The sequence below is a fragment of the Ammodytes marinus genome (genome assembly GCF_949987685.1).
Source record: "Ammodytes marinus genome assembly, chromosome: 17".
In the NCBI taxonomy this organism is placed as follows: Eukaryota; Metazoa; Chordata; class Actinopteri; order Uranoscopiformes; family Ammodytidae; genus Ammodytes; species Ammodytes marinus.
The window spans coordinates 10,181,075-10,207,859 of NC_137221.1; the positions used below are offsets into that span (position 1 = coordinate 10,181,075).

The 26,785-nt window shown below is 40.2% G+C and overlaps 2 protein-coding genes and 1 long non-coding RNA gene across 3 annotated transcripts; 1 reads left to right on the forward strand and 2 right to left on the reverse strand.

Moving 5' to 3' along the window:
* Positions 1–440: 440 nt before the first annotated feature.
* On the reverse strand, positions 441–1,772 carry LOC307263649. The gene is made up of 4 exons (XR_013845283.1): positions 1,657–1,772; positions 1,401–1,439; positions 1,062–1,221; positions 441–809 (listed from the first exon to the last, which is right to left on the reverse strand). It is a non-coding gene; the product is annotated as an uncharacterized lncRNA (long non-coding RNA).
* Positions 1,773–4,934: 3,162 nt separating this feature from the next.
* Positions 4,935–6,773, reverse strand: LOC307264681 (protein S100-A11-like). The gene is made up of 4 exons (XM_080046145.1): positions 6,658–6,773; positions 6,417–6,444; positions 6,094–6,253; positions 4,935–5,316 (listed from the first exon to the last, which is right to left on the reverse strand). The coding sequence occupies exons 2-4, from the start codon at positions 6,440–6,442 to the stop codon at positions 5,041–5,043; spliced, it is 462 nt and encodes a 153-aa protein (XP_079902271.1). The 5' UTR covers positions 6,443–6,444; positions 6,658–6,773; the 3' UTR covers positions 4,935–5,040.
* Positions 6,774–8,479: 1,706 nt separating this feature from the next.
* Positions 8,480–23,354, forward strand: trim46b (tripartite motif containing 46b; the record flags this gene model as incomplete). The annotated part of the gene is made up of 12 exons (XM_080045028.1): positions 8,480–8,539; positions 11,481–11,742; positions 12,210–12,381; positions 12,887–13,085; positions 13,271–13,417; positions 13,905–14,000; positions 15,083–15,336; positions 17,086–17,207; positions 17,414–17,752; positions 21,176–21,405; positions 21,756–21,823; positions 22,486–23,354. The coding sequence occupies 12 exons, from the start codon at positions 8,480–8,482 to the stop codon at positions 22,928–22,930; spliced, it is 2,394 nt and encodes a 797-aa protein (XP_079901154.1). The 3' UTR covers positions 22,931–23,354.
* Between the last annotated feature and the right edge of the window lie 3,431 nt (positions 23,355–26,785).

Consider the following 26,785-nt stretch of genomic DNA (forward strand, 5'->3'; position numbering starts at 1 on the left):
TTTCCCAGATTTATACGTCAGTGTTACACATGTGTGGACAGTTAAAATGTTTATATTTGATTAAAGAAATAAGGAAATAATCAACATGCAGTGCCCATTCTTCATGATACGTAATTTTACTTTCTTGATGTTTTAACTAAGTGGAGTTTACGGATATGATAATAAGCTAACATTTGTACATTTACTTAAGTAAATAATGAAGACTTCCATTTGTATTGAAGTATTTAGGCCATCTACAGTACTACTGTGCTCTCACCCCTCCCCCCCATACAGGCACAGTCCTCAGAAGCTATCTTATTTGATGTTATGATTGTGAAAAAGGGTAATAAACGTACATTCTTTGTGTTATTAATATAATAAAGGCCTTAAAAAGTTAGATTTTTATTATAGGTTGTCTTTGGAAATAATAACCAAATGAAAATCATCCACAAAAAGCAAGCAAGATTGGAACAAAAACCCCTTTATTATTGTGATATGAAAGCACATAGGTCAAATGTTTATGTATTTAGTTCTCATTTTTTTTTTGTTTTTAGGACGCATGGTGCAGGTCCACCAGTTTGAGAGACCGTCCCCTTTGGTCCAGGTGGACAGATTGCGATCTCTGGACAAGGTGGACAGATTGCCATCTCTGGACAAGGTGGACAGACTGCCATCTCCGGCATTGCAAATTCTTTCAGTAATTCCCCAATGATTGCCATGTGAGTGGCCACATATCTGGCAACCACAATGCTGAACTCTGGGAAGTCCATAGCCCCGTCTTTGTCCAGGTCCACATCTTTGAATATGTCATCTCCACATGTTCCCGTCAGCTGCACAGACACAATACAAACATAACTGCCTTTGTTAGTTTCTATGAATAAAAACGGGCAAATATTCACGCATTGTGCCTCTTTTATTTTGCATCAAGTAAGAATTCAATTCAGTTGGTTCAGGCATGAGGGTTAAGTTGAGATACATTTACTTTTTTGCTAATTTCAATTTCTGAATAAATGAAATACTCAGTTTCAAACATCGCTTCTCCCATGAGCCAAATGTTATAAATGTTTAAAGATTATCATCACCTCTGCAAAATGAGGCATTTCTTCCTTCAGTATCTCCTTAAACTGCTTTTTGGTCAATTTGTCATTGTCCTCAAGTTTGTCAATGAAGACCTCCATCATTAAACTCGCAGCCTTTTCCATCCTAGTAGGTGGTTTGTCCATTTTTGGAGTGTAAATGATTCTAGACAGAAAATAATATAATTAATACCAAAGATCATCATTAACGTCATAATTATTGTGATAAAAAGAGGAAAATGAAGGAGAACAGGAACAAACTGGACTGAATGGATAATAAACACAATACTATCTGGAAAAGAATATCTGGATCTATATATTTACACATCTATATTTTCCACACACCTGTCAGAGGGTAAGGCAGCTTCACTGGAGCAAGGAGACCTGCAATCACACACACCACGCAAAAACAGTATACGTATATCAAGACGATGCTGGAAGTATAGTTCAACACATAATCAGCAGTAATTCTTCAGATGAAGGACTTTGACTTTAATTATTAGTTATTGTCTAAACAATTCTGTTGCAACGACACAGTATGAAGTTTACTGAAATAAATCATGCTGTACATGTAAAGTATCACATGTGTGGATGTTCGTACCTGTAAAGATGAGTCCACTCTCTGAAGAGAGGACTGACTGTGAGAGCTTAAAGAGGTCAGCCGAGACACTCCCTGACTCTGACACTCCCTGATGTTGAAGGTATTTTTTTCTGGCAGATGTTTCTGCTTTGGAAAAGTACCAAAAAGCAAACCCTGAGATTGCTTTACAGTCATGTAAGGACAACTGCCAACGCAAGGGAGGGGCAAGCATTCAAGATTTCAAAAAGTTGCTGCACAACATGTGTTGACATTTTTTAAAACGCAATAGAAGGATAATTAAACTATTACATTTTTTGCCGAATGCTTACACACATGTTGCAGAATTTGGCCCACTGTGTCAAAACTTTACAGAAAGGCCGAATAGGACACAGCACTTGAAGATAAACTTCTAACTTAAAAGGCAAAATGAAACACTTGAATCAAAACCTAACAATCCCTTTTTAAAAAACAGTTTTTAGCATCAAAATGATACACACATGCACCATGTGAATAACTCTTTCAAAGCAGCAACAGCACACGGGTGTGCTTTATGCAAAACACAGCTATTTTTAGAATTTGTAAGTTTTGACTTTAAAATTCCTTGCAGAATTTTTTCCAAAATTTGATCCACTACAGTTCATATAGACACACAAAAATTGTTTATTTTGCCATTTTAGGTTTTTGCACTCTCTGTCCAGGCTCCACATGTCGCTTCATTGGTGCCACTATTGAACACACTGTAAATAAGGAGGTCAGTCAAGACACTCCCTGATGTTATTTTGAATTCTTATTGGAAGGAGTTTGTGCTTTAGAAAAGTACCGACAACTGAGAATGCTTTACATTCATGTAGCGACAACTTCCCACGCTAGGGAGGGGCACACTACCTTCAACTACTTTACAGTTTTTGCCTTATGCTTGGTTGCTATGCCCAAGGCATCACAACCTCTAACTTTGGTAACCATGCCCTAAACACAAGCACCAACCCTACAAACACAATATGCTTTGCAATGTGTTTGAAATTCTGCAACTCACTTCTTGCAAAACACTACAAACAGTTTTTTACATAAGACACATTGTTTGAAAAGTAAATCTCCTGCAATCATTGGGAAAATAAATCTATTTAAAATACAATACCCAACTAAAATTGGAAAAGCACACAGACTCGCACACATTACAGTTTTTCACAATTGCTTAAACACATTTCCTGATAGACTACCTCACTTTTTCAAAACCCTAAACACAAATCTCAAAACTCAAACTCAAAATGCAAAATCCTTCACTTCTCTTGCAAAAGCACACTTTACCCTCAAAACAATGTTAACTCTTCACTAAATGGTGTTTTCTTTTTAAATGACAAACACATAAAATCATATGAATAGACATTTCTAGCACTCATTGAACACTGGTGTGCAGAATAGAAAACACTATAGTATAAATGCAAACCACTATATGAATGCTTTATCAGTAGAATTATGCCTTTGCATGTTCATACACTTTCACCTACAGTAACAACAAATACTTTACGGTTTTTGCCAAATGCTAACACACATGTTGCAGAATAGTTCATTTTGACATTTCAAACAAACACAATGAATAGGTAGGACTGCAGTTCAAGCATTTCAGTGTGTCAGTATAAACTAAGAAACAATTACAGTAAAATTAGGGAACAATGGTAAAAAAAAACCAGCGTTAAAAAAAATAAAAAATAAATAAATAAATAAAAAAAACAGCGTTGTAAGGAATTGGGTGGTTGGATTATGAATCCTTTTATGGATACTGCCTGCTGTTTGTGTCTGGTCATATCGCCTCATCAACATCACACTCATCCTTTGAGAAGCAACAGGGAAATGATCACCTGATATCCAGTCTAAATCTCCTAATTATGGAGTGACTCTGGTTGGGCTGCACTCTCTGTCCAGGCTCCCTCATTGATAGGCCATGATCTATAACATGGTCCACTATAGTGTTCCTGTTGTATGTGTCTCCTTCTGTTGCCTTCTTTGTCCTCGTACGCCTCTCGCTCTCTCTCCTCCTCTTCCCCTGACTCTTGCTGTCTCAGAAAGGAGCTGAACTCACCTGGGGTCTATTTGTAGTGCTAAGGTTTAGACTGATGGGTGCAAACAGGAGCTCATCTCTGACCCTTCTAGAGCTAACTGCACAAAAGCCTTTTGAGTTTAGAAATTTGATTGGCAGTGTGTTCTGTGTCAATACCATGAGAGAGAATTCAGGAAGAGTGTGCAAGATATAGAGAATTGCGTGTAGTGTTGTGAAAAATGTGTGTTTTGGAATGAGAATATGAGTCTAAGGCAGGAAATGTGTTTGGAGTTCAGCAGAATTGGTTAAGCAGTTGGTAAATTAGTTTCAGATTGTACACATTGTGTCTGATGTTCCAAAAAATGTGTTTAAACAATTGTGAAAAACTGTAAAAAAATAATAAAGCTAATTGAATACCAAGCAGTGTGAGCCTTAGCACTACAAATAGACCTCAGGTGAGCTCAGCTTCTTTGTGAGACAGTAAGAGTCAGTGGAAGAGGACAAGAGAGAGCTGCAGGAGGACAAGAACAAAGAAGGCAGACGGAGGCACATAAAACAGGGACACTATAGTGGACCATGTTATAGACCATGGCCTAACAATCTGGGAGCGTGATGTCGATGAGGTGATGTGGCCAGACGCAAACAGGAGGCGTATCCAAAGGATTCATAATCCACCCGCCCCATTCCTTACAACACTGTTTTTTTTAATTTTCTCGTAATTGTTTCAGAGTTTACAGTATAGTAGTGACACACTGAATTGCTTGTTGAACTGCGATCCTACCTATTCGTTTTTTTGTTGGCCAAAACCATGACATTGCAAAATTCACTTTTTTTTCAGATGCTTTTTTATTTTTATTTTCATGTGTCTAGGTGAACTGTAGTGAATCAATCTTTCACAAAAAAAATCAGTATGAGACTTTTAAAGTCAAAAACCATCCAAAGTACTGACTACGGCTGTGTTTTGCATAAAGCACATCTGTGTGTTGTTGCTGCAAGGAAAGAGTAATTCAAAGGCATGTGCATGTGTGTATTGTTTTGATGCTAAAAACAGTTTTGAGATGGGATTGTTAGGTTTTGTTTCAAGAGCTTCATTTTGCCGTATAAGTTCAAAGTTTATCTCCATGTGCTTTGTCCTATTCGGCCTTTGTATTAAGTTTTGACACAGTGGGCCAAAGTCTGCAACATGTGTGTAAGCATTCGGCAAAAACTGTACTACAGGTTGTTTAGTAAATAAATAAATAAAAATCATCCACAAAAAGCAAACAAGATTGGAACAAAACATTTTTATTATTGTGATATGAAACCAGAACGGTCAAATTGTTATGTATTTAGATGTCATTGATTTTGTTTTATAATTTTAGTGGTGGAGTTCAGTTGTACTTCACGGGGACTGTCTCAATGGGGTAATCCATCTGATCCTGCATACAGTTGAACCCCCTCCCACCAGGAGGACAGACCTGCGGCCCAGGTGGGAAGACATGGATCGGTGGTTCATCTTCTGCTAAAGCTTTGATGAACGGTTGGAGGAGGTCGTAGTGAGTCCAGGCATATCTGGCAACCATGAGGGAGAACTCTGTGAAGTCCACAGCCCTGTCCTCGTCAAGGTCCACATCTTTGAATATTTCATCTCCACGGTCTTTCGTCAGCTGCACAGACAGAATACAGACATAACGGCATCTGTTAGATTCTATGAATTCAAAAAGACAATCTGTTCCCCCACTGTACCATTGCCATTTTGCATCAAGTAAAGAATGAATTGAATTTTCTTCAGCCGTGAGGGTTAGGTTGAGATACTTTTACTTGGCGATTTTTTTTATTTCCTCCCTCACAGTCATTTCAATATCTGAATTAAAGCTGGGGTGGAGGATTTGGGGAGAAAATGGCAGTTGGGATAGAAATTCGAATCCAAATACCTCAACCGCTCCACTTGTTCTTTTTGGTCCCTCCCCTATGGTCCCTCCCTGACACGCTGTACACCAACAAAGTCGTGCCAAAGTGAATAGACAGTCCCAACAGCCAATAAGAACAGCGAATCGGAGTCTCGCTCTGATTGGTCAAAGTGTATAGCTCATGTTAATTTTGAAATCAGAAATCACATACCCCAGCTTTAAGTAAAAAAATCTCATTCAAACATTGCTTCTTCCATGAACCAAATGTTTAGAAGTTTTTACGTTTCTTTCATTTGACCACAAGCTTTTAATGTATGGTGCTTTGCATAAAGTTAAAATCTTTGTAATGAATATATTTTTTAAATGTAGTCAAGTCTAGAACTTTGTAGAACGGTCTTTTGTGCCTTGCACCTTGCTCTGGCATTTTATCTGTGACATGTGTGAAGTGAACCTGTGGCACAAAGTCAAACCAGCCTTCAGTTATTGTTGTTCCTTTCAACGCTGGAGTATTACAGAGGGAATGATTTTCCTCACCTCGGTAAAAGAAGGCATTTCTTTTTGCAGCAAAAACAAAAACTGTCTTCTGGTCAATTTCTCATTTGTCCCCTTTTCTTCATTGAAGACCTCCATCATGGCAATCACAGCCCTTTCCATCTTAGTAGGGTTTCTGGCCATTTTTGGAGGATAGTAGGTTCTAGACAGACAATAATATCATCAATAACAACATTCATCATCATTATCATAATCATTATAGTAAAAATAGGAAGAGGAATGAGAATAGGAATGACTGAATGAACAACAAACACAATTCTAAGAATATCTGGATCTAAATATTTACACATTAGATTTTCACTCACCTGGTAGGTGGGGCAGCTTCACACATGGCTGTAATCACACACCACACAAAAGGAGGTTATTTGTCAAGATGCTGCTGGCAATAGTTCAACTCACAATCAGCAATAATTCTTCCGATAAAGGACTTTGACTTCAATTATTAGTTACTGTCCAAACAATTATTTTACAGCTAGACATGTGTGAAGTTTACTGGAAAACCCATGGTATAAATGAAAAGTAACATCTGTGTCAATGTATTCCTACCTGGATTCAAAAGATGACAGTTGACGGTGACAGAGAGACCGACTGTGAGGGCTTAAATAAGGAAGATTGCCGCTCCCTGATGTTTAAGGTATTGTTATCTGGCAGGTGTTTGTGCTTTGGAAAAATACAAAACACACCCTGAGCTCATTTTTACTTTTCAGTTTTGATTATAAGGTAATAAAAACTGACGATCTCAGTGTTTGTCAATTGTTTTCTTCTAAAGCAGTTGAGATTTTGATGCTATCTTGAACTTTATCAGAGCAAAATTAAAAAGGTAATATCATTAATTTGTTCATATTTCCAGCAGTGTGGGTTACCTTGAGGTCACACATCTACAACAGCATATCAGTCAAACTGTATGGACATAACATTTCACTGACTACATCCAGAGGGAGGATCTTTAGTTACTTAAACATTTTGTGTATCATTTTTATTTTTATGTTGTTGGATGCACAATACACTGACCATGAGCAAATTACCCAAATAAAATTCATGAAAGCATCAGGCAACAGATAAAAAGAAACCCATTTGTGGCAGAAAAAAGATTGCATTCACTCACTTTCTGAATCAGACATTGCAATATCAGAGGCAGGCTGTGCAAGTCAAAGAAGAGAGCATTGTGCAAACGTCTCGGAAACTTGTCTTCAAATAAAACCTGTCAGTCTGGTGGTGAAGCCCATCAAACACATTCTTTAATACATTCTTTCTGGCAGGTGCTTTGGAATAGTACAAACAAACCATGAGATTTGCATAACAGTCATGAAGGGACAACTACCCACGCTTGGGACGGGCACTCTATTTTTGCTTATCTTAATTAGTTGAGATTTTGATGCTATTTTTTTTTTATAACAGAGCAAGATGTAGTCAAATAATAGAGCTTGGAAGCTCTTCTAACCCTAGACCTTCGTGGACGGAATTCCATATTGCTCAATGTATCCACCCTGGGCCCATAGTTAAAAAGTAGCCTAATTTGATCAGATTTCAGCTATCAAATTGGTTCAAATCGTCCAAATGGGTTGTTGAGAAAAACAGTATGCTCCAGCCTTAGTTTTGATCTGGATAACTTTCAGTAGCTTATGTGTTGTTCATAAATGTTTAGTAGGATTCGGAAACCTTTGATCTGAGTTTTGGAGTGGATTCAGGAACAACAAAACGATGGTCAAATAATACTGTACATCTGTATCATGTTGTATAGATGCATTTTTTAATATTTTGCACTAATTTCTTTAACTGTTACAGTAATAAAGTAGGCTTGATAAATATTCCCTCTATTAGGCTACATGAAGAGGGACACATTGGAAACCAGCAACAACATTTAAAATGTTGTTTGAATGTTATTGTAGGCCTATCAGGAGTTATAATTACATAAAGCAATAAATATAATTTCAAACAGAGGATTTCCACCGCTTCTCGTGACATCAAGCTGTGTGCTACATCATTTGAAGGCATCCATCCGGCGCAGGGTGGGAAGGATTGTGGGAGGGGTGGTGGGATGTCTGGGAGGAATGAAAGCCACAGGCATCTGTTAGTATTCAGAGTGGATATATTTTGACCAAAAATCTAGAATTCGGTGTCTTTTCATGAAGGTGATTCTTCTCATCCTTTTTGCTTCGTTTGCGTAAAAATGTCCAGTTCGTGTGTCTTTTAAAAAATAAAAATAAAAAAACGCAAAAGAATTGCAAAAGATTTGGCATTAGCCCATTGTATTATATAAGAAGATTGCACGTATTTTTGTTTTTAATATGCAGCGTGTGGCGTGTGGCCTGCATACATCGCGACTTATTTCCAGATGATGAAACCCGGGCGAAGCTATTTTCTTAATATGGCAGAGATGGATTTAAAAACAGCCACATCGACGATGGAAGCATTGGTCCGCATCAGTGTGAGTACGGTATATCTCTGCGTTTGTGTTGTCGCTGGATGAAGATGTTATTTCTTAAAGAAACTAGGCTATAGCATATTAGACTAGGATGACAATCGACTGAAGGCTGTGTTTTTAAAGGAGGAGTAGGCTTCCGAATGGCTTGGACGGCACGTCTCCTGTTTCACCTGCCAGACCGTTTATGGGCCATCGGGTATTTTTTTACTGCTAGATTTAAGGGCAAATGAAACATATTATGACTACAACCGATTAAACGTAGGCTAGTTTAACCTCAATCCTTGCAGTGAAAAAAAAATCAATAGCGTTTGGTCCGATGCTAAGACTCGAGCTAAATTATTCTTCGAATTTGAATAAAGCTCTCTTTTCTTTGATAAGAAACGAGGGCCTTTCAAACATTTATCGGATGACAAAACAGTGTGGGTGCAGACTTGGATGACATGTAGGCTATCTTTTTTATGGGATCACTGGATGATCGTTTCCATGGAAACGGGACGCAAGGAGGCAAGATTGGAGAGAAAAGCGCGTGTATCTTTGTGGTGGGGGTGCTGCTTGTAGCAGCATCGGTCGCCAAAGAGTTAAAACCTAAACGTAAAACTGCATATAGCCTATAGTTACAATAGACCGTCAGACCGTGGCGGGGCAGGGGCTGGCTATGGTTTGGAGGTCTCAGCTCCTGCACAGGTTATAGCACACGCCGCATAGAAGCAGCTTAACGTGCAGCATCTTTTGCTGCTGTCTAATCAGCCACTGTAGTCCTTCGCCTGCAGACAGACCCCATCTTAACCGGGGAGGCCTCAATGCTAGCGATGTCATGCCTCAAACTCCTCCCTCCCCTCTTCTGATGCTGGGAACATAACACGTAGTCTGCTGCCATGGCGCCTAGATACCAGGTGAAGGTAAGGATGCGCTGTCGCAGCGCCTATTTCACGCCTTCACCACGCCCGGCTCAGCATTAGCAGTGCGCAACTATCCATTTGAGGTGGATACAACAGGCCCACCATTCGTCGTAGCGTGCATATAGCCTTCTGGCACTGGAATAGGCTGAAATTGTGATAGGCTACATTTGCTGGAGGAGGAGAGAAAGGCAGGCCGGGTTTGACATTGGAGAATGACACAGAGAGACTGAGGTGCTCTCAGCGAGGAAGTAGGTCATTATGATTAATCCAATAATTAAAATGTTATGCTTCAATATGGGCCTGTTTTTTCCCTTTAAAGTAGCTTGATTCTGTCAAATCAAAGTAATGAGTCTGCAACGATATTATTTTCATTTGACTGTAAAGTGTGACAATGTTGCTTTCATGAATCCACCATGCCAAGTGAGAGTTTTGTTATCCATCTGTATGCTATTGTGCAAAAACCTTAGGCTTATTAACATCAGGTTGAAATGCAGGAATTCCCTGTGATCCCCTGTCTGTATCCCCATCACCCAGATTTTTTTTTACAGTGGTGCATGGTGTGCTCTGATAAACTGTCCCGGTGCTGCATCTCATCACATCATAGTCACAGTGTCAAAGTCTCCAACCCCCCTATGCAGCAGCACTGTCCATCAGATAGTCCTGTCCTGGTTTTTTGAAGTCAACTCATCGTGTCAGCAATGTAGATGTACCGCTGCAGGGTCTGCAACAGTTTGAACTGTAGTTTGTGTGTCAAGGGCATCATGCAGCCTATTTTTTTTAAAAGCAGGTCATCCTGATTGTGATGGAAATCTGTTGAGCTTGTTACATTTGATTGAGGAACTTTAATACGAGCAAGATGTCTATGGCTGAGTCTCGGCCGAGGAGAACAGAACAGAAAGACACGTGTAACACAGTGTAATGCTGCCCGACTCTGAAAGCTGCTATCTGAGAGGGGGGGGCAAGATTCACCACACACAAGATGCATGGCAGGTAAAAATAAGGTAATTTACTTACCAAGCTACAGTATAGTCTGATAAAGATAAAGACCATGAGTGTTATATTATCCTATGAGTATGATATAACCTAGTCTTTAAAAAAATTCCATCACACTGACTATAGCAGAACTATGGAAATATAATACTTTGTGCTGCACTGACTATACAGAGGAGAAAAAATGGAACACATATCAAACATGCCTAGTAAACGGATAAAGAAACAGGTCCCTTTCACCAGTCAAAGTGACCTCTCCTGTCCGATCCGTGTCCTTGAACAGGGTCTATGACATGTTTACTGCTCCAGATGTGCAGCTATTCACCTCCTACCTCTGCTTTGATCAGTGTCTGCTTTGAAATCCAATAATCTGTAGATGGTGTGTTGCAACTGATTAAATAGGCCTGAAATGAAAAGTAAGATGCATGTATGTTTTAGTTGTAATCAACTGTGTCTTTTTATATTATGTCCTGCTGTCAGCTGTTCAGTTTTTACTCAATGTGTATGTTAATGTGCTGAGTAAAAATTGTGAAGGTCACAATTACAGAAAAATACTGGACCATCTCATGGTGTACCAGAAGCACACTGGCAAAGAGTTCATGTACCACAGGGATGCACTCTGTGAAGTGTCTGAATAATTCATGCTTGGTCTTTAATCCATATTTAACTAGAATGATGCCCTATGTCGCACGCCTAGGACAGATTTTCACATTGGACATCTCACTCTAAACTCAGTCTCTTATTCGCGCTTCTCTGTGGTACAAGTAGGACCGGGTATGAAACCTTAATACTACTGTAGTTACTGACTGAAATATATCCTTTGTACTGGGTATAGAACGCTGGCTTCGATTGCCTGGTCAGGTTTATAATCTTGTTAAGTTTTTCTTCGATCAGATAGCTTCAAATTGAAATCAAAATTTTAGCAAATTTCAGACTTTTAAGTCCTTGTATGGCAGCTTGTAATTTAATCTTTCGAATAGTCAACCATATTTTATCTGTAAGAAAGGTGAAATGATGTTTTGATCTGAACCCCTCACTTCCTTCCCCTCTGACAGTCTAACATGAAGAGCCTGGAGCGTGAGCTGCACTGCTCGGTGTGTAAGGACATCGTCAAGCAGCCCGTGGTGCTGCCATGCCAGCACAGCGTCTGCCTCCTGTGTGCCTCGGAGGTCCTGGTGGCAAACGGCTACCCGCCTCCAGACCTCCCCCCAGAGCCCAACTCACCAGCCTCCACACCCAACACACGCTCACCCCGCCAGGCACGCAGGCCCACACCTAAACATGAGCAGCGACCTATTGATCGCGTGCTGCGGGCAGGTATGCAATCTCTAGTTCACACCGGTTAAATCTGTCCAGGTGGGAAGAAAAAAGGGAATATCTTGTAACTCTGGGGCAATAATTCTTGTGAAGATCTGGACTTAAAGCTGGGATGGTTGGGTGGGTTGGGGTAGGAGGGTATCTATAAGTACTTTGTTTGTATATATTTGGTCCAATTGGTCCGCTGTTGAAAGTGATACATGGTTTAATGGGAAATGTAAATATAAATATAAATTGTTAAATAAAGAAAGGTTATTCTCTGAAGATTACATGGAGGCTTTTTGATGCTGAGTACTTTGGGTTGCAATTGATTACATCTTAGTAAAACCCTTTCCTTGTCTTCCCCGTCAGAACATGCATGGTCAATATGTAATATTTATGTTGGGAGAGAGAGAAACCTCTTGGAGATTTTTCAATGTCTCATAACTGGCTCTTCTTCTTGGTTTGAGGTCCCCACCCGCCTTCACCCTCCATGCCCCGCTCTCCGGGGTATGGCACGTATCCAGGGCGACGGCGTAAGGAGGGCCCGCCCCTGGTGATGATGTTCCCCTGTGTCCCCTGTGGCAGAGACGTGGAGCTGGGAGAGAAGGGCCTGACTGACTGTTTGCGCAACCTCACCTTGGAGCGTATAGTGGAGAGGTAGGTACAATACACACGGACACACACACATATGCACACAATCCTCAACCCAAAAAAAGAAGAAAAAGAGAAAATATACACAAAAAAAGCGATATTTTCCATTAGTGCTTGTGATGTTTGATACCAAACGTACATGAATAGATGACTAGGGCCTGAAAAACAGAAGGTGTGGAAACATTGCCCAATTCTGTTTGTAATTATGCAGCAGCAGCTGAGCTGTTGAGGAATCCTGCAGAGTGTGCACTGCAACACTCTAGCTACCATGGCTGACTGAGTGCTTCCATTGTAAAGTAGCTATCTGGTTGCTGTCTCATCAAATTCAGTACTGTTGCTCAGTACTGAGTGGTCTTTTGCCCTCTCATTTTATACGTTTTCTCAATCTGTCTTTTGGCTTTAACCCTTATTGATAAAAAGTTATTTTTGCAATCAATATAACTGATTATAAAGCAATCTTTCTATTCCTTCTCTCCTTCCCTTGCTGCTCTCCCTTTCACCACACCGCCAGGTACAGACACACAGTGAGTCTGGGCAGTGTGGCTGTGATGTGCCAGTTCTGTAAGCCACCTCAAGCTCTGGAGGCCACTAAGGGCTGCGGTGACTGCAGGTCCAATTTCTGTAACGAGTGTTTCAAGCTGTATCACCCATGGGGGACGCCACGGGCACAACATGAACATATCCTCCCCACACTCAACTTCAGACCAAAGGTAAGACGCATAAGACACTAGCTATTGATTTACATATTAAAAAGACTAGATAAAAGAGGGAGTGAGTCATTAATAAATGGTATTTATAATAGTAAAAAGATACTGTGATGTTTCAAAAACACACACAAATCCTCATAATGAAAGACTATCTCCAGATTAAGATTTAATGTGGCTCATGTCCTCAGGTTCTGACCTGTCCGGAGCACGACCAGGAGAAACTTCAGTTCTACTGCAGGTCCTGTCAGCGGCTGCTCTGCCCTCTCTGCAAACTGCGCCGCATCCACACCGGACACAAAATCCTGCCTGTTGCTCAGGCCTACCAAGCCCTGAAGGTACGCCTCTGACTCTGACATGACTTACTGTAACTCCTACAAAGATCTTGCAAAACAAAAGGTTAAACACATAGGATGGTTCTGGAAGTCACACAATATTTTAAAGTTTTTACGATTCAGTAGTGTTAATGTAATGTTTTTATTTTTTATTTACTTTAAACATTAATGTTAAGGGAAAATCTTTATTTTCATACTTCTCTGAACTGACTATTTTTGTAGTAAAGCACAATATCTCAATTTAGCAATTAGATAATATTATGTTAAGTCAACAATAGGCAAGCTTGATATGTGTTTCCCTACCGTTTGAAATTGAATTATTTATTGACTGAATTTCGATATTTTATAAAGCGGAGTTGCGTAATTTGTAAATGTTAAAAAGCAGCTTGCAATATAACAGCGACATACGGTAGTATAGAAAAGTAAATGACAAAATGAGCACCCACAGATTTAATGTAAAGCTGGTCTTTGTTGTTTTTGCTTTTTGCAGGAGAAGATTACAAAGGAGATGAACTACATTCTGTCCAACCAGGACACGGTCCTGGCACAGATTACACAGCTGGAGAGTTCCATCACTCAGACTGAGGTGATTATTACTTTGGGTTGACAAAATGTTGCTGGATGTTGAATTAATGCCAGCCAGCAGCTTATTAAACGCATAGAAATGGTTGAATGTTTTTCCATCTTATTTTACACACACTAGATTCCTCCTGCAGCTCTCAACAGCCAATCAGTTGATTGGGTTTGTTCAGTTGTCATGGAAGTGAAGAAGAAGTGTCTATAGATCAATTTACTGCATACAAACATATTTTAAATAAATATTATTATATAATATGAAAGAATATAGCGCTTCATATAAGAACAATTGTGTTATGGTTTTCATTATCTGTATGAATGGATGTTTCACAGGAGTTATTGGTTGTTGACAAATGATAAAGAAAATGTTAATTTCTTAGATTTGCTAACAACTACATACTGGTAATAGTCGGTCAAAAATAATGTATTAATCCTTTCAACACTGCCCATAAATGCTGAGTGGCTTCAATAAAATGTTGAAAGCTTGGTGCCAAAGTTGTTTTTTTTTGGATATCAAAAAGTAATTACTCAGCAGATAATAAGCACAGACCAATTTACAACCAATTAAAGATTATTAGTAGTTTTGGATGATAAAATCAATTTACTTGTGTACATTTTCTGTGCCAACAAATACGTTACACCCTGTTCTCCACCCAAGCGTCCAAATTAAATGTTGCTGTGCTCAAGCAACCTGTTTTAACAGGAACTGGGTGCAGCCACTATATATGATTGCGTAGTGACAACTGCGTTCATGAGGTTAAATTTCGGTTTTGCATACTATGAGGTGGAGTCAGCGACTCTGGAGAATGCTTGTTGTCAGAATCCCTTTTGTTCAAAATGTCAACAAAGGGTCTGTAAACAAAAATAGGCCCACCGTCACTGGCAACATGCCCGTTTACAGAGCCTAGGATGTGTATCACCACTATATTTTATTCTAGCACACAAAAAGTATGGACAGGATCGTGAGGAGATAGTCACTGATTTTGACAACAATCGCTGCATCCACCTTTTGATCACTTTTGATGTTGTGTTGCCATCAGCAGGGAGGGGGGTTCAAACGCTAAAACTTATGCCCATGTTTTCCATGACCAGGTGAACAGCGTGTCGGCCAGAGAGCAGCTGGCTCAGAGCATCAGGGATCTCACGGCTGCTCTGGCCGAGCGGCACTCTTCTCTCACCCAGGCTCTGGAAACGGCGCGGCAGAAACGCGGCGAGGCGTTGGCCGGCCAAGTGACAGAGCGACGGGGTTTGATGGAGCATGCAGGTCTCATGGCATTCACCCAGGAACTGCTGAAAGAAACGGACCAGCCCTGTTTCGTGCAGGCGGCTCGCCAGACTCATAACAGGTATAGCGACAGGGAGCAAATCTTCAGCGCCAGTCCTTAATTACCATGTGTTAGTAAGAACCTCAGGAATTTATGATGTCTCTTTGTGTTTCTAACAACTGTACATGTATGTCCACACCCGTGGCTCCTAGTTTTGATATCTTTTAATAAGGTATTTTATTTTCCCATCTCCCAGTGCAAGTTGGAGGAGAGGGGGAGAGCCCCTGCTTCAATTAACACATTCCAACTTTAAAAAACAGGCTATGCAACATTTAAATGAAAAAAATACTTAAGAGTCCCACAAAAATACTCCCAATGATCACTTCTGACCCAATACAATATGTGGTGGTGTGTTTATCTGTACAGTCCTCCTCTCTCTGGCTCTCTTTACATTGCAACATGTGTTGGTATTGTTTTGTAAACAGAAGACTCAGGTCTAAGCTCTACCCCAGGGGTTCTCAAACTTTTGATAGCTGAGGGCCAATATAGGAACCCAACATTGGACCGAGGGCCGCCGAAGGAAAACAAATTTGAAAAAACTGAAATAATTTCAATGGCCAGGTTGCGTCTTTACAGTTTACATGTATCAGTCTGCATCCAGTAATGTGTAATTAACACATTTTAGTTAATTAACGAAGGGCTAGGTTTTATTTCAACATTGGGGGGTACACATTAAAAGCAGAGGTCTGGGGGTAGTCCCCCAGAAAAATTTGAGGTTCAAATACTTCATTTTGTGCATTCTGGTTAATTTTTATGCAGTAATTTGTGTCTTCTGTATTTATTTATGGTGGACATGTTAAGGAAAAGACAACTAGCTCCCATTGACGCAAATCTAATGGAATATAAATCAATAAGGCACAGAGGCATTCTGTATTGCATTCAAATATTTATTCTACTTTATTTTTCAAAACTTTCTGCACATTGAAAACGTATCGCCTTTTGGAGTGTTTTTTGTAGGACTTGCTACTGAGTCATGATGCAGCAGCAGTGTTAACTATTATGACACTATGCATGGGAAATAAACAGGGTGGGCTATCAGCAGTCAACTAGGCAGATAGTTCCATGGCTATCAGCAGCTAGCTAACGTTAGCTTGTTGGCTAAACTTTAGGCAAAAGAGTTAGAAACCAGATAATGTTAGCATCCATCCTTAAACACTTGACCTAATCTAATTCACCTTGAAGGTGAGAAAGTGCATCGTATTGGGCTTAACAAGCTCACTATCTAACAACTTACATTGGGACCACTACACTGCCTGCTGCACTGTGGGAGGCTGACCATGACCAGCCTTCTGCAACGAGAGGTAGAGGCCAGCCGAACGTCGGCAAGTTTAGATGGTACGGTCCACTGTAAGGGTGTTATTATTAATAATTGGGGAATGAATATAAACAATTAGGAGGGATATTTAAGTGTTTCGACCCATGTACTGTGTTTACTGTTACAGGGGACGCATCCCCTCCGTGCGTTTCAATTAAAATTGAAAAAATTAATTGTAAAAAAAAAATTATATATTTTTTTATAATTCATAATTCTATGCGGGCAGCCAGATATGTTTCCACCATTGGCCCGCGGGCCGCACTTTCAGAACCACTGCTCTACCCCATCTGTGCAGCCACCCCATCCATGCGACTTTGCGGATTGCATTGTTGTGAGGAGCCTGGGACTTGAGAATGTCATTGCCAATGACTACTGCTGTAATTGTTCTGCATTAGAAAAATAAATCTCCTCAATCATGATATTACTTTTACTTTTTTTTTCTTTCACTCCACCAGGTTGAGTAAAGCAATTGAGAATCTCCAGCATTTCACCCTGGCTGCCGATCCGTCCTTCAGACACTTCCAGCTGGACGTCTCCAAAGAACTCAAGCTCCTGACTGAGTTGAACTTCATCCAGGGTGAGAAGGGGAGTGATGATGAGTGGATGGGGTAGGAAGGGTGGGGATGGATAGTGAAAAAAATCTAGTGAGTAAACTGCTTTATCCTTAAAACTGAATGATGTTTAGGCAATCCACCTTGAAAAAACAAAGAAATCTATGTAACATGTTAAAACTTGACTTATTTATGTGAAAACACCACAATGAAATAATTTTTTTTCCCACAGCCCCCCAGGCTCCAGTGATTGATACCCAGCGTACCCTGGCCTACGATCAGCTCTTCCTGTGCTGGCGGTTGCCCCAGGACTCTGCACCTGCCTGGCACTACTCTGTGGAGTATCGGCGTCGGGGCGTGGTGCCCGGGGGAGCATCCAGGGGCGGGATTAGGGGAGGTTTGTCTGCCGCCCGTTGGGGCTGGCAGCGATTGGACGAAGTGAATGGGAGCAGCGCTGTGATTGACAGGTTGGAGATGGACAGCGTGTACGTGTTGCGGGTGAGAGGCTGCAACAAGGCAGGCTACGGGGAGTACAGTGAGGAGGTTTACCTGCACACCCCTCCAGCACCAGGTAAAGGGGACATGTTGAGGGTTTGGTCATCCTCATTAACACAGTACACAGAGAGACTTTTGGGGTTGCCACAGGGAAAATGCACCCAGACCACAGCGGTGTATAATGGGGTCAGAATTTGACCTAGTTTTGTATCACACTTAATAAGAAGGTGTTCATTATACTCTTTGACACTCATACATTATAAATCATAGATGCAAGACAGGAAGTAGTAAAATAAAATAAAAAGAAATAGGTATGAACAATATGAGGCGATGGATCATGCATAGTTGCCGCAGGCAAAATATTTGGCCGACAAGGCAGGGCATGTTTAATTTTTATGAGATATAAAATAACAGTCTTTATTGTATTGCAGGAGTGGTTAGAGGTGAATCGACGTTAATGACAATGGTCGACGTTGTCACAATCCATCTGGTATCAGTCCCAATGAACACCTTTAGGATAGACTATACATATTAGAAGTATATATTATAAGGAACATCGACCCGTCAACTCGGGGCATTTGCAAAAGTGTTGATTGCTGCTTGGTCAGCCTTAAAGCTCCCATATTATACACTTTTCGGTTCTATTATACACTATATTATATGGTCTTAGTGGTCCCTAATACATTTTTCTTCAATTGTTTGCTGAAAAAAACTTTCAGATAATTTATTGTACTATGCTGATGTTCAGATAATCTCACAATGGCCTGATTTTTTAAAAAGAGCTGCAGCTCCCCTTGTAAATATACAATCTTTGAGCTCCCCCCGCCCCCTGTCCGGAAGCGAAGCCAGATACGCCTCGCCCTCTGTCTGTTTGTAAACAATGATGACGTATATAGCCTGTTAGCACAGTTAGGTTTAGCCTACCCATGAGAAGAACCAAGTCTAGTGCTAGTAACGCACTTTGAACAGTTTGACATGACCTATCCTTGTCTACATGAAAGACTATGTTCATACAGATGCACTGACAGCCACACGCTAATAGAAACGGCATGTTCACAATAAAAATGCTGCAAAAGATGGTGACTACTGTGAAGCTAGCTCGGGAGCTAGCTGCTAACAATACCACTAAAATCAGTGAAAAAATTATCTTCAAAGTCAGACTTCTTCTATATACCTTCCAATCCTTTGTCCTGTTAAAAACGAGGCATTTCAAGACTGGTGTGGGGAATAGAAATATGTTTTTATGAGCAAAAGCTGAATGCTTGTCCCAAAGCTAATAGCTATACACCAGTCAGGCAAAAATACCAATAAAAACATTTATTTCAGTTTCACTGTTTGAAAAAAAGCAGTAGTTAGCAAGTAGCTTCCTATCCATTGTGTTATTAAAAACGAGGCTGCTGTGGTTAAGATAAATTAGTGGATTATGCAACATTCATCATGTTTTGCCGTACTACAGGCATCTTGTCGCTTAGCAACAAGCAAACAACATGGGGTGAAGGAATATTTTTCGAGAGGATCTCGGGGCCGTGGACCAATAAGAAATAGGGGGGTGGACTGCACAGTGGAAGCTTCTGGCTTTCCAGTTTTTGACGTCAGAAACGGGGAGAATTCTGACTGGAGCATATTGGGTGGAGAGGTGGAGGGTTTCAGAAAAGGGGAGAGTGAGAAAAGGAGAGAGCTTTCTTTTTTTATATACTTTGGCAGTCTGTAGGCACACCGTAGACCCATAATTATGTTCAAAAACATCGGAAAAGTGCATTTGCACAATATGGGAGCTTTAACCCTAGGACCCCTACAAATCCCCTAGTAAATCACTGCCTAGCCATGTGGAAAATGTGGTATGTATTATTTTTGTGGACACTTGTGCTTATCATCCCCAAGCCCTCTTATTTTAAAGGATAGTTATTTTCTTTTACAACTCAGGTTATTGGTTTAAATTTGGTCTTTTCTTGCTGTTAAGGAAGCATTGCATTCACTGAAGTAACTGCTGAGATGTGGGAACATGCCACCCTCCTGGGTGTGGCAAGACACATGAGAAGTGTAGTGAATGGATACAATGGACAGTTTTTGATGATTGTTTTCCTTTGTTTTCTCTTTCCAAAAAGTCTGGCTAACCTGGGGGTATTATTTGAAACTTGTATGATTGTTTGAATGGACCTTTTTCTCGCCATATTGGACTTATTTAGCCCCTTTAATGTATTCCTAGATCTTAGCCATTTAGTTTGTAATTAGAATCCTGCTTTTACTGTTAGAAAAGATGGCAGAAACTATGAAGACTTGACTCATCCTTTACTTTGTTCTGCTAAAAATGAGAATGTCAGGAGGATCATACCCCACCTGCATAAAGTGTCTTTTCTTCTTGTATGCAAGCGTCTTTTTCCTATTTTTGGTTAATGACTTACAGCCACTTAAATCAGTGACAAGTGTGTGACAGCTACCAAAACAATGTCATTATAGCATCACAGGGAGCTGCATTCGCTGTGACCCAGGAGCCATTCATCTCTTCACACCTACTATTATTTATCAGTCACAATAAAAGCATTAGGATGGTTAACATGGTGAGCAGTTAATAATTCATTCTTTTTTCTGCCCATTTTCTTTTTTTTGCCCCACCTCTCTCTCTCTCCCACTTTGAACACATCCTCACTTTCTTACTCTCTTTTTTTCTTCATCTTTCTCTCACCTATTATTTCCATTTCACAGCTTTGTGCTTGTCATTCTCTCTACTGCCTTAACTCCACGCCGCCAACCTACATGCCTCCTACGGAACGTAAGAAGTGCATTCATATCTCTTGACCACCAACCCTACCTCTGTACCCCATACTACATAATTATATCTTTTCCGCTTTTTTTTCTCTTCGTGGTCATCCCCTGTGCATCCTCCGTTCTTCCACCCCCATCTAGACATCCGCTCACCCCTCTGCCTCCCTCCCTCCCTCTCTACAGTATAACGAGATCTATTCGAGCGCTGATGAGGTTTGCAGTTTGTTAAGACGCGAGGCTTAACAACATGGATCGGTTCAGATCCAGTTTTTTTTTTTTTAATTAATCGTCAAGTTCAGTGATTGGTGAATTCCTTGTGTCCCCGTAGGCAGTTTTTTTCCCTTCCTGATGTTTCGAATGTTCCCTCTGTAAATCGACTTCCTTTGGAAAAAAATCTGCACTCCCTGCGGCAAAAGCTTTTCGTGGTACTTCTGTATTTTAATCCCTTAGTCATCAATTGATAGACCAGTGTCCTTTTTCTCTTCCAGTGCTAGTGAGGAGGTGCATGCCTCTGCTCTCTATTCCTCTCCCCCTAGTCTCTCCTCTTAATTCCTTCGTATTCTTCTTATTTCTATTTCTCCCTGCTACTCTCTGACTATAAATCTGTACTACCTTCCTGCTTTTGCCTCCCAATCTTCCACTGTAGCTTCTAAAAACCCCTACACTGCTTTTCTGAATGCAGCTGTCTCTGTCTTCCCTCTTCCCTACTGTGTCCTCTCTCCCTCTCTCCGGCCAGTGCTTAACTTCTACCTGGACTCTCGCTGGGGTCTCCATGCCGACCGGCTGGTGGTCAGTAAAGAGCAGCGCGGCGCTCGCAGCGTCCCTGGTCTGTCTCTGCTGCAGGCCGCAGACCACGCCCTCACTTCCTGTCACCTGACCTCAGACCTCCTGGTGGGGGATGTGGCTATTACGCAGGGACGACACTACTGGGCATGCTCAGTGGAGCCTGGGTCTTACCTAGTGAAGGTATATATATACATGTATATTCTATGTACTTTCTATGTACTTTTTTAAACTAATTACAGAAATCTGGAATACCTTGGGTAAGAGTTTTGCGGAAGAGATCTCTTCGAATAAACTGGGTTGTTTTCTAAGAAATGAAAAGTTATGGGATAATTTAAAGACTGTACATCATTTTTTGTGTATATTCTACACAAACCCATATTCCCATACTCTAAAAGTTGTATTTCTGCTTCACTAAAGAGCCCTTGTGAATTAGAAAAGAGAGAGCTGCATCGATATGTGATGTGAAGATTCGCTACAAGAGAAATATTTAGTTGATTAGAAATCTTTTGATTTCTTTTTTGCTTGAACAGGTTGGAGTTGGACTGGAATCCAAACTGCAGGAGTGGTTTCACCTTCCACAAGACATGGCCAGTCCCCGGTGAGTAGCTGGTATATCAATGTGGAAATCGATGGAACAACTAAAAGAAGAAATTGTAAAATGTAGTCGGAGGTACATTACAATTTACATTTACCCAAGTGCTCTGGAATTACTATTCCTTCAATAGTAAATACAATTTTACATTATTCAACAACAATTATTTAATAGATCTAGTTACTTGTTACATTTAAGATTGTACTTACAAAATACAGTTTATTGTTTAAGATGAAAACATATTTCCCTCCCAAAAAAAACTTAAACTGAATTTTATCAATGTTGGGAACCGCTGGGAACCGCTGGAGTAATATATTTAAAACCATCCCCAAGACCTCCACTATCTACTACAGTGAAATAATGATGCATCAGTATTACCAATCTGATAATGACTTACATAATAGTATATCAGTCACAGGGTAGGCTACAATTATTAAAAATGTTTATGTTTTAAGTAGATTTTGGTGAGCATCCTGCAATATATAGGATTTTAAATACAGGACTTTAACTTGTACTTGACGTGCTTTAACTTTGTTGTGTAGATACTTTGAGTAAGGGATTTGAATATTTAACCTGGTCTGTACGTAATATCAAATAAAAACAATAATGAAAGCCATAGTAGTTGTTGTGCATCCTCATTCTTCAAACTGTCTCTCTCTCTTTCCCAGCTACGACCCAGACAGTGGGCATGACAGCGGAGCAGAGGATGCCCTGGACTCTGCCCCACCATTCTGCTTCCTCACTATGGGGATGGGTAAGATCTACCTGCCGCAGCACAGCAATCACCACCACCACAGTAACCACGGGAACGGTGTCCGAGACCCTATTGGAAATGGCCCCTCGTCACCCACGGGAGTCACCTACCCGCTGCCTCCCCGGCTCGGTGTGTGCCTTGACTTTGAGAAGGGTCGCGTCACCTTCTACGATGCCCACTCTCTGCGACCCCTGTGGGAAGGCCATGTGGATTGCTCCGGCCCCGTGTGCCCGGCTTTCTGTTTCATTGGCGGGGGGGCACTGCAGCTGCAGGAGCTGGTGGCCAATCGCAATGCAGATCAGACTCCTGTCAGGAGGGTAACCATCCAACCCCGTGCCTCTAATTTAAATAGCAACTAACGGCTAATCATGGCCGTATGCTAATTTAAAATGTAATAATTTGTAATTTGTGAAGTATTTACTCAGCTAGAGCGAAAAGTTAGACATCTCAGCGATTTTTGTTTTGTACTTTATTTTGTTTCTATAAGAAAATGTTTCTATAGCAACAGATATGCAATGTAACTTAGTTTTTTTATATTTTTGTTATATGCAGTTTTGCAAGAATTAGCGCTTTAGTATAGTGTCTGGTATATCCAGCACTTGATAAGTTTATCATTGATGCTTTCACTAGTAGCCAGGCTTTATTGCATCCATTTATAAAGCTTATGTAGATGCAGCACCATGCAATGTCGTCCTTTCCTATAGAAGCTTTTACTGTCATTTCAAGTCGTTTATGTTAAAAGCCTAACGATTCTCACGTTTTACAGATATTATGCGAGCTAAAAAAAAAGTCCTTGACTACTTCATTGCTTCTAGAACTCAACTTGTTTAATCACATTAGTTTCTTTGCTGTCTGTGAAAATGTTCCAGTCATTAGCCCATTATGATCCCAACCAAAGTGATTGTTTTCCTGGGATGTAAATGTGGTACATTAGAGGTAGAAAGGAACAATGAGGCAATTCTGTATAATTAGAAGCTCTAATTATACCTCTGCAGCAAAGCTAATCACTGGTTTCCGCAGTTCTGTTTGTGCATTACTATTTGGTATATTAAATACATGAGTCTGGATGTGTGTGTGTGTGTGTGTGTGTGTGTGTGTGTGTGTGTGTGTGTGTGTGTGTGTGCGCGTGCATGTCTGTGTTTATTTCTCAATGTGCATGGGTGCGTGTGTGGTTCGACTGATAACAGCATTGATTCATTGGCTGATGGTGATAAGTTGTTTTGTCACAAACAATAGATTATTTATTTTACCCTTGCTTGATTGCAGCGCTTCTTATTAAAAAAAGCAGTAAGCATATTTAATTAATGTAAACTTCACCTGCTGGCAGAATGTTTGCAAAAGGAAAATGAAATTAAAGAAATAAACACTGAATAAAAGCTAATTGTTTAAATTACAAAAAAAACACTTTGTTTCCTTTTCTTTTGTTGTGGTTGCTGCCAGAGTTCTGCTTTATTCAGTTTTTCAACCTTTAGTAGTTAAAGGTAGGGTATGGAATTTTGAAGAATCTTTGTTGTCAAAATCAGTGAATATCTCCTCACAATCTGCCACCCGTCTGTACCGTGTGTGCATTGAAAGAAACTCTGGTGTTAAGACAGAGCCTAGGCTCTGTAAACTGGTATGTAAACAAGGGGATGTAAACAAAGTGGGCCGCTTTATTTAAATTTCCTTTGTTGAACCGCTTACCCCACCTTTAATCCACTGCAGTGAGGACGGAGCTTTACTATTATATCACCACTAGGGTGCAGCAAGACACAGCAGAACACCAGGGGCCTCCTCACATATCTGACAAAACACACTGTAGCTATTGTAACAGCATATTTTTATGTGGAAAGATAAATAATTGGACCCATTTCTCGTACGAATAGTCTTTCGTTATAGGGTACTGGGGCAAATATAGATTTCTGAATGCTTTAAAAAATTGGAAATGTGAAAAATTGGCATCCTTTTCCAAAGCTCCCACTAAAACTACAGGTCAGCTTTTATGGATCTCTTACTTTAATGGATCTTTCAAGTATCATATCACCTGCCCTTTTTTTTTATTACATTCCAAATTTACATTACCATTTCTGGCTTTGTGAACAGTGATTTTTTTTTCTTTTTCTCTTTTATCTATAACCATGCTTGTATTGCCACACTTTGATTGATAGCCACGGTAATAAATAACTAGTATAATAGCACACAAACCTTGACACATGTTGGCTGGACAACATCATAAAGTGAAACTAGACAATTCATTGCCTTGTTTTGAACTGTGTAGAACATCATTTACTGCCAAGTGGTCTATTACATTTATTCATGTGCTTATGTGTACAGTAAGCAGTAAATCAAACTTTATGGTTTAAACACAGGCAATAAAAAAATGAAAGAATATACATGTCTTTTAGTTCTATGCACTCTCTGTTAAACTGAACATCAAATGAATTGAGTTTTGTAACGTGCAAAGGACGCCACCTGTTGGCAAATGACTATATGAAACAGAACTCAAATACATCTAAATGTAGACATGTTGGTCCTTACCTGATATGACATGTAAATAACACAATGATTACATTTTACATGTATCAAATCACGCCTGACTATGTTATCCTTGCTCAATGGAACACCTCGGGTTAGAATAATGAATAGTGATAACCATCTGCTCCTGATAGCTGTATTAACACCTCACATGTGTAGGTACTTAGCATTCCTTATGTAAATGTAATGTAAATAGTTGGAGTTTACCTTTTATGAGCTTCAATATGAAAATCCACATGTGTGTTTAATTGGGCCCATATTCAAGGAGAAACTTGGGGCGGGGGATTTGGTTTTGCATCGACCACAAAGGGAAAATAAAATTGTTAAAAAAAAAACTGAGAATTGAGAAGAAATATAATAAAGCCTACAGCCTTGACACAAGCCAAGATTCTTTTTTTAACGTCTCTAATACACACAGATAAAAATACTGCCTCCAAAGGGAAGCTTAGCTCTGATCCTCTATGATATAGAAGAAGAGGAATGTACTGTAAAGAGTGAATACAGCAATGCACAACCCTCCACCCCACCCCCCTGTGCTGCTCACTGCACCTCACTTCTTTAGTCCAAATCTGTAACAGATTGGGTTTAGTCTGACTGGAGGTATGCAGCCACAACACCACATGTAGGGGTCTGCGTAATCCCTCCACCGAGTATTAAGCACACAGCATGGGCATTCTTTTAAAGACCTGGCAGGAATTAGCAATACATAATCTCCATGATCATCATTTAGTATAGTTCAGAGGGAGAGAACTGGGGGAGGGGGAATCATCTGAATTTATTAAGGATCTCAGAGCTATATACAATCTGTGAGAGACAGTTTGCGGTGCCATCTGGAGAACACATACGTAGTGCAGGGTCTGAGAGTCTGAATCCGCTAACCCAACTGTTTTAAACAACATGGAGCTAAACCACATGTTCTAAAGACCTGATTTGTTTGTTGAACCTGCTTTGTGGTTCCCTGTTGCCCAAAGTGGAATACGTTGCTTATGGGAAAAACCTGCTGAATATGATTATTCTGATTCAAAACCATTATTGTGGATCTTTGGGATGGAGGGCTGTGGGAGGAATTAAGTGGCCAGGGGGTGAATAAAAAAAAGCCAACATGAATACAATGTGTTTTTGTGCTGCAAGTTTGTGTTCTGGCGACTGCTTCCTACATACATTTCATAGCTATGGTAATAATTTAATCTTCATGAGGAAAAACCTTTGCATATAAAAAAATATATATACATTACATATCAAATACAAAAGGAGGCGAGGGCTCCAATTTTAATTTCACAGATCACCCACTCCCTCTTGGTATGTAACAGGTTATTTGCTGAATGGACTGAATCACATTCACTTCATTCATTTATTTTACTCACTTTGCTCGGCCTTTAAATTCAATAACGTTGCCTGGATATTACTCTTCCAGACCTGGCCACTGCTGAAACATTTATGTTTCTATTTCTCGTCCATCCATCAGCCCATGTGACCGAATAGCATTAATACTAATATAAAACTTCCTGCTTTTATCACATTGATAATCTGAATAGTGGAAAAAATCAATCAGCTAAATGTTTGCTAAGAGGATTTGAGGGGCATGGCGGGGCCATCTTCCCTCACTATAGTAGATGAGGGGTGACAGTAATGCTAGACGGAGCCCATATGGCCACATACTGTAACCTAGTGCACTGGGAAGACACAGGGCTAATTCAGTT

Bases quoted from the DNA above. Each gene is read 5' to 3' on its own strand.
- LOC307264681 (XM_080046145.1), bottom strand. From the start codon at position 6,442: ATGTGTGAAGCTGCCCCACCTACCAG. The intron at 6,254-6,416 runs GTGAGTGAAAAT...TTGTCTGTCTAG, and splicing joins GAAGCTGCCCCACCTACCAG to AACCTACTATCCTCCAAAAA. The intron at 5,317-6,093 runs GTGAGGAAAATC...CTGTCTGTGCAG, and splicing joins AAATGCCTTCTTTTACCGAG to CTGACGAAAGACCGTGGAGA.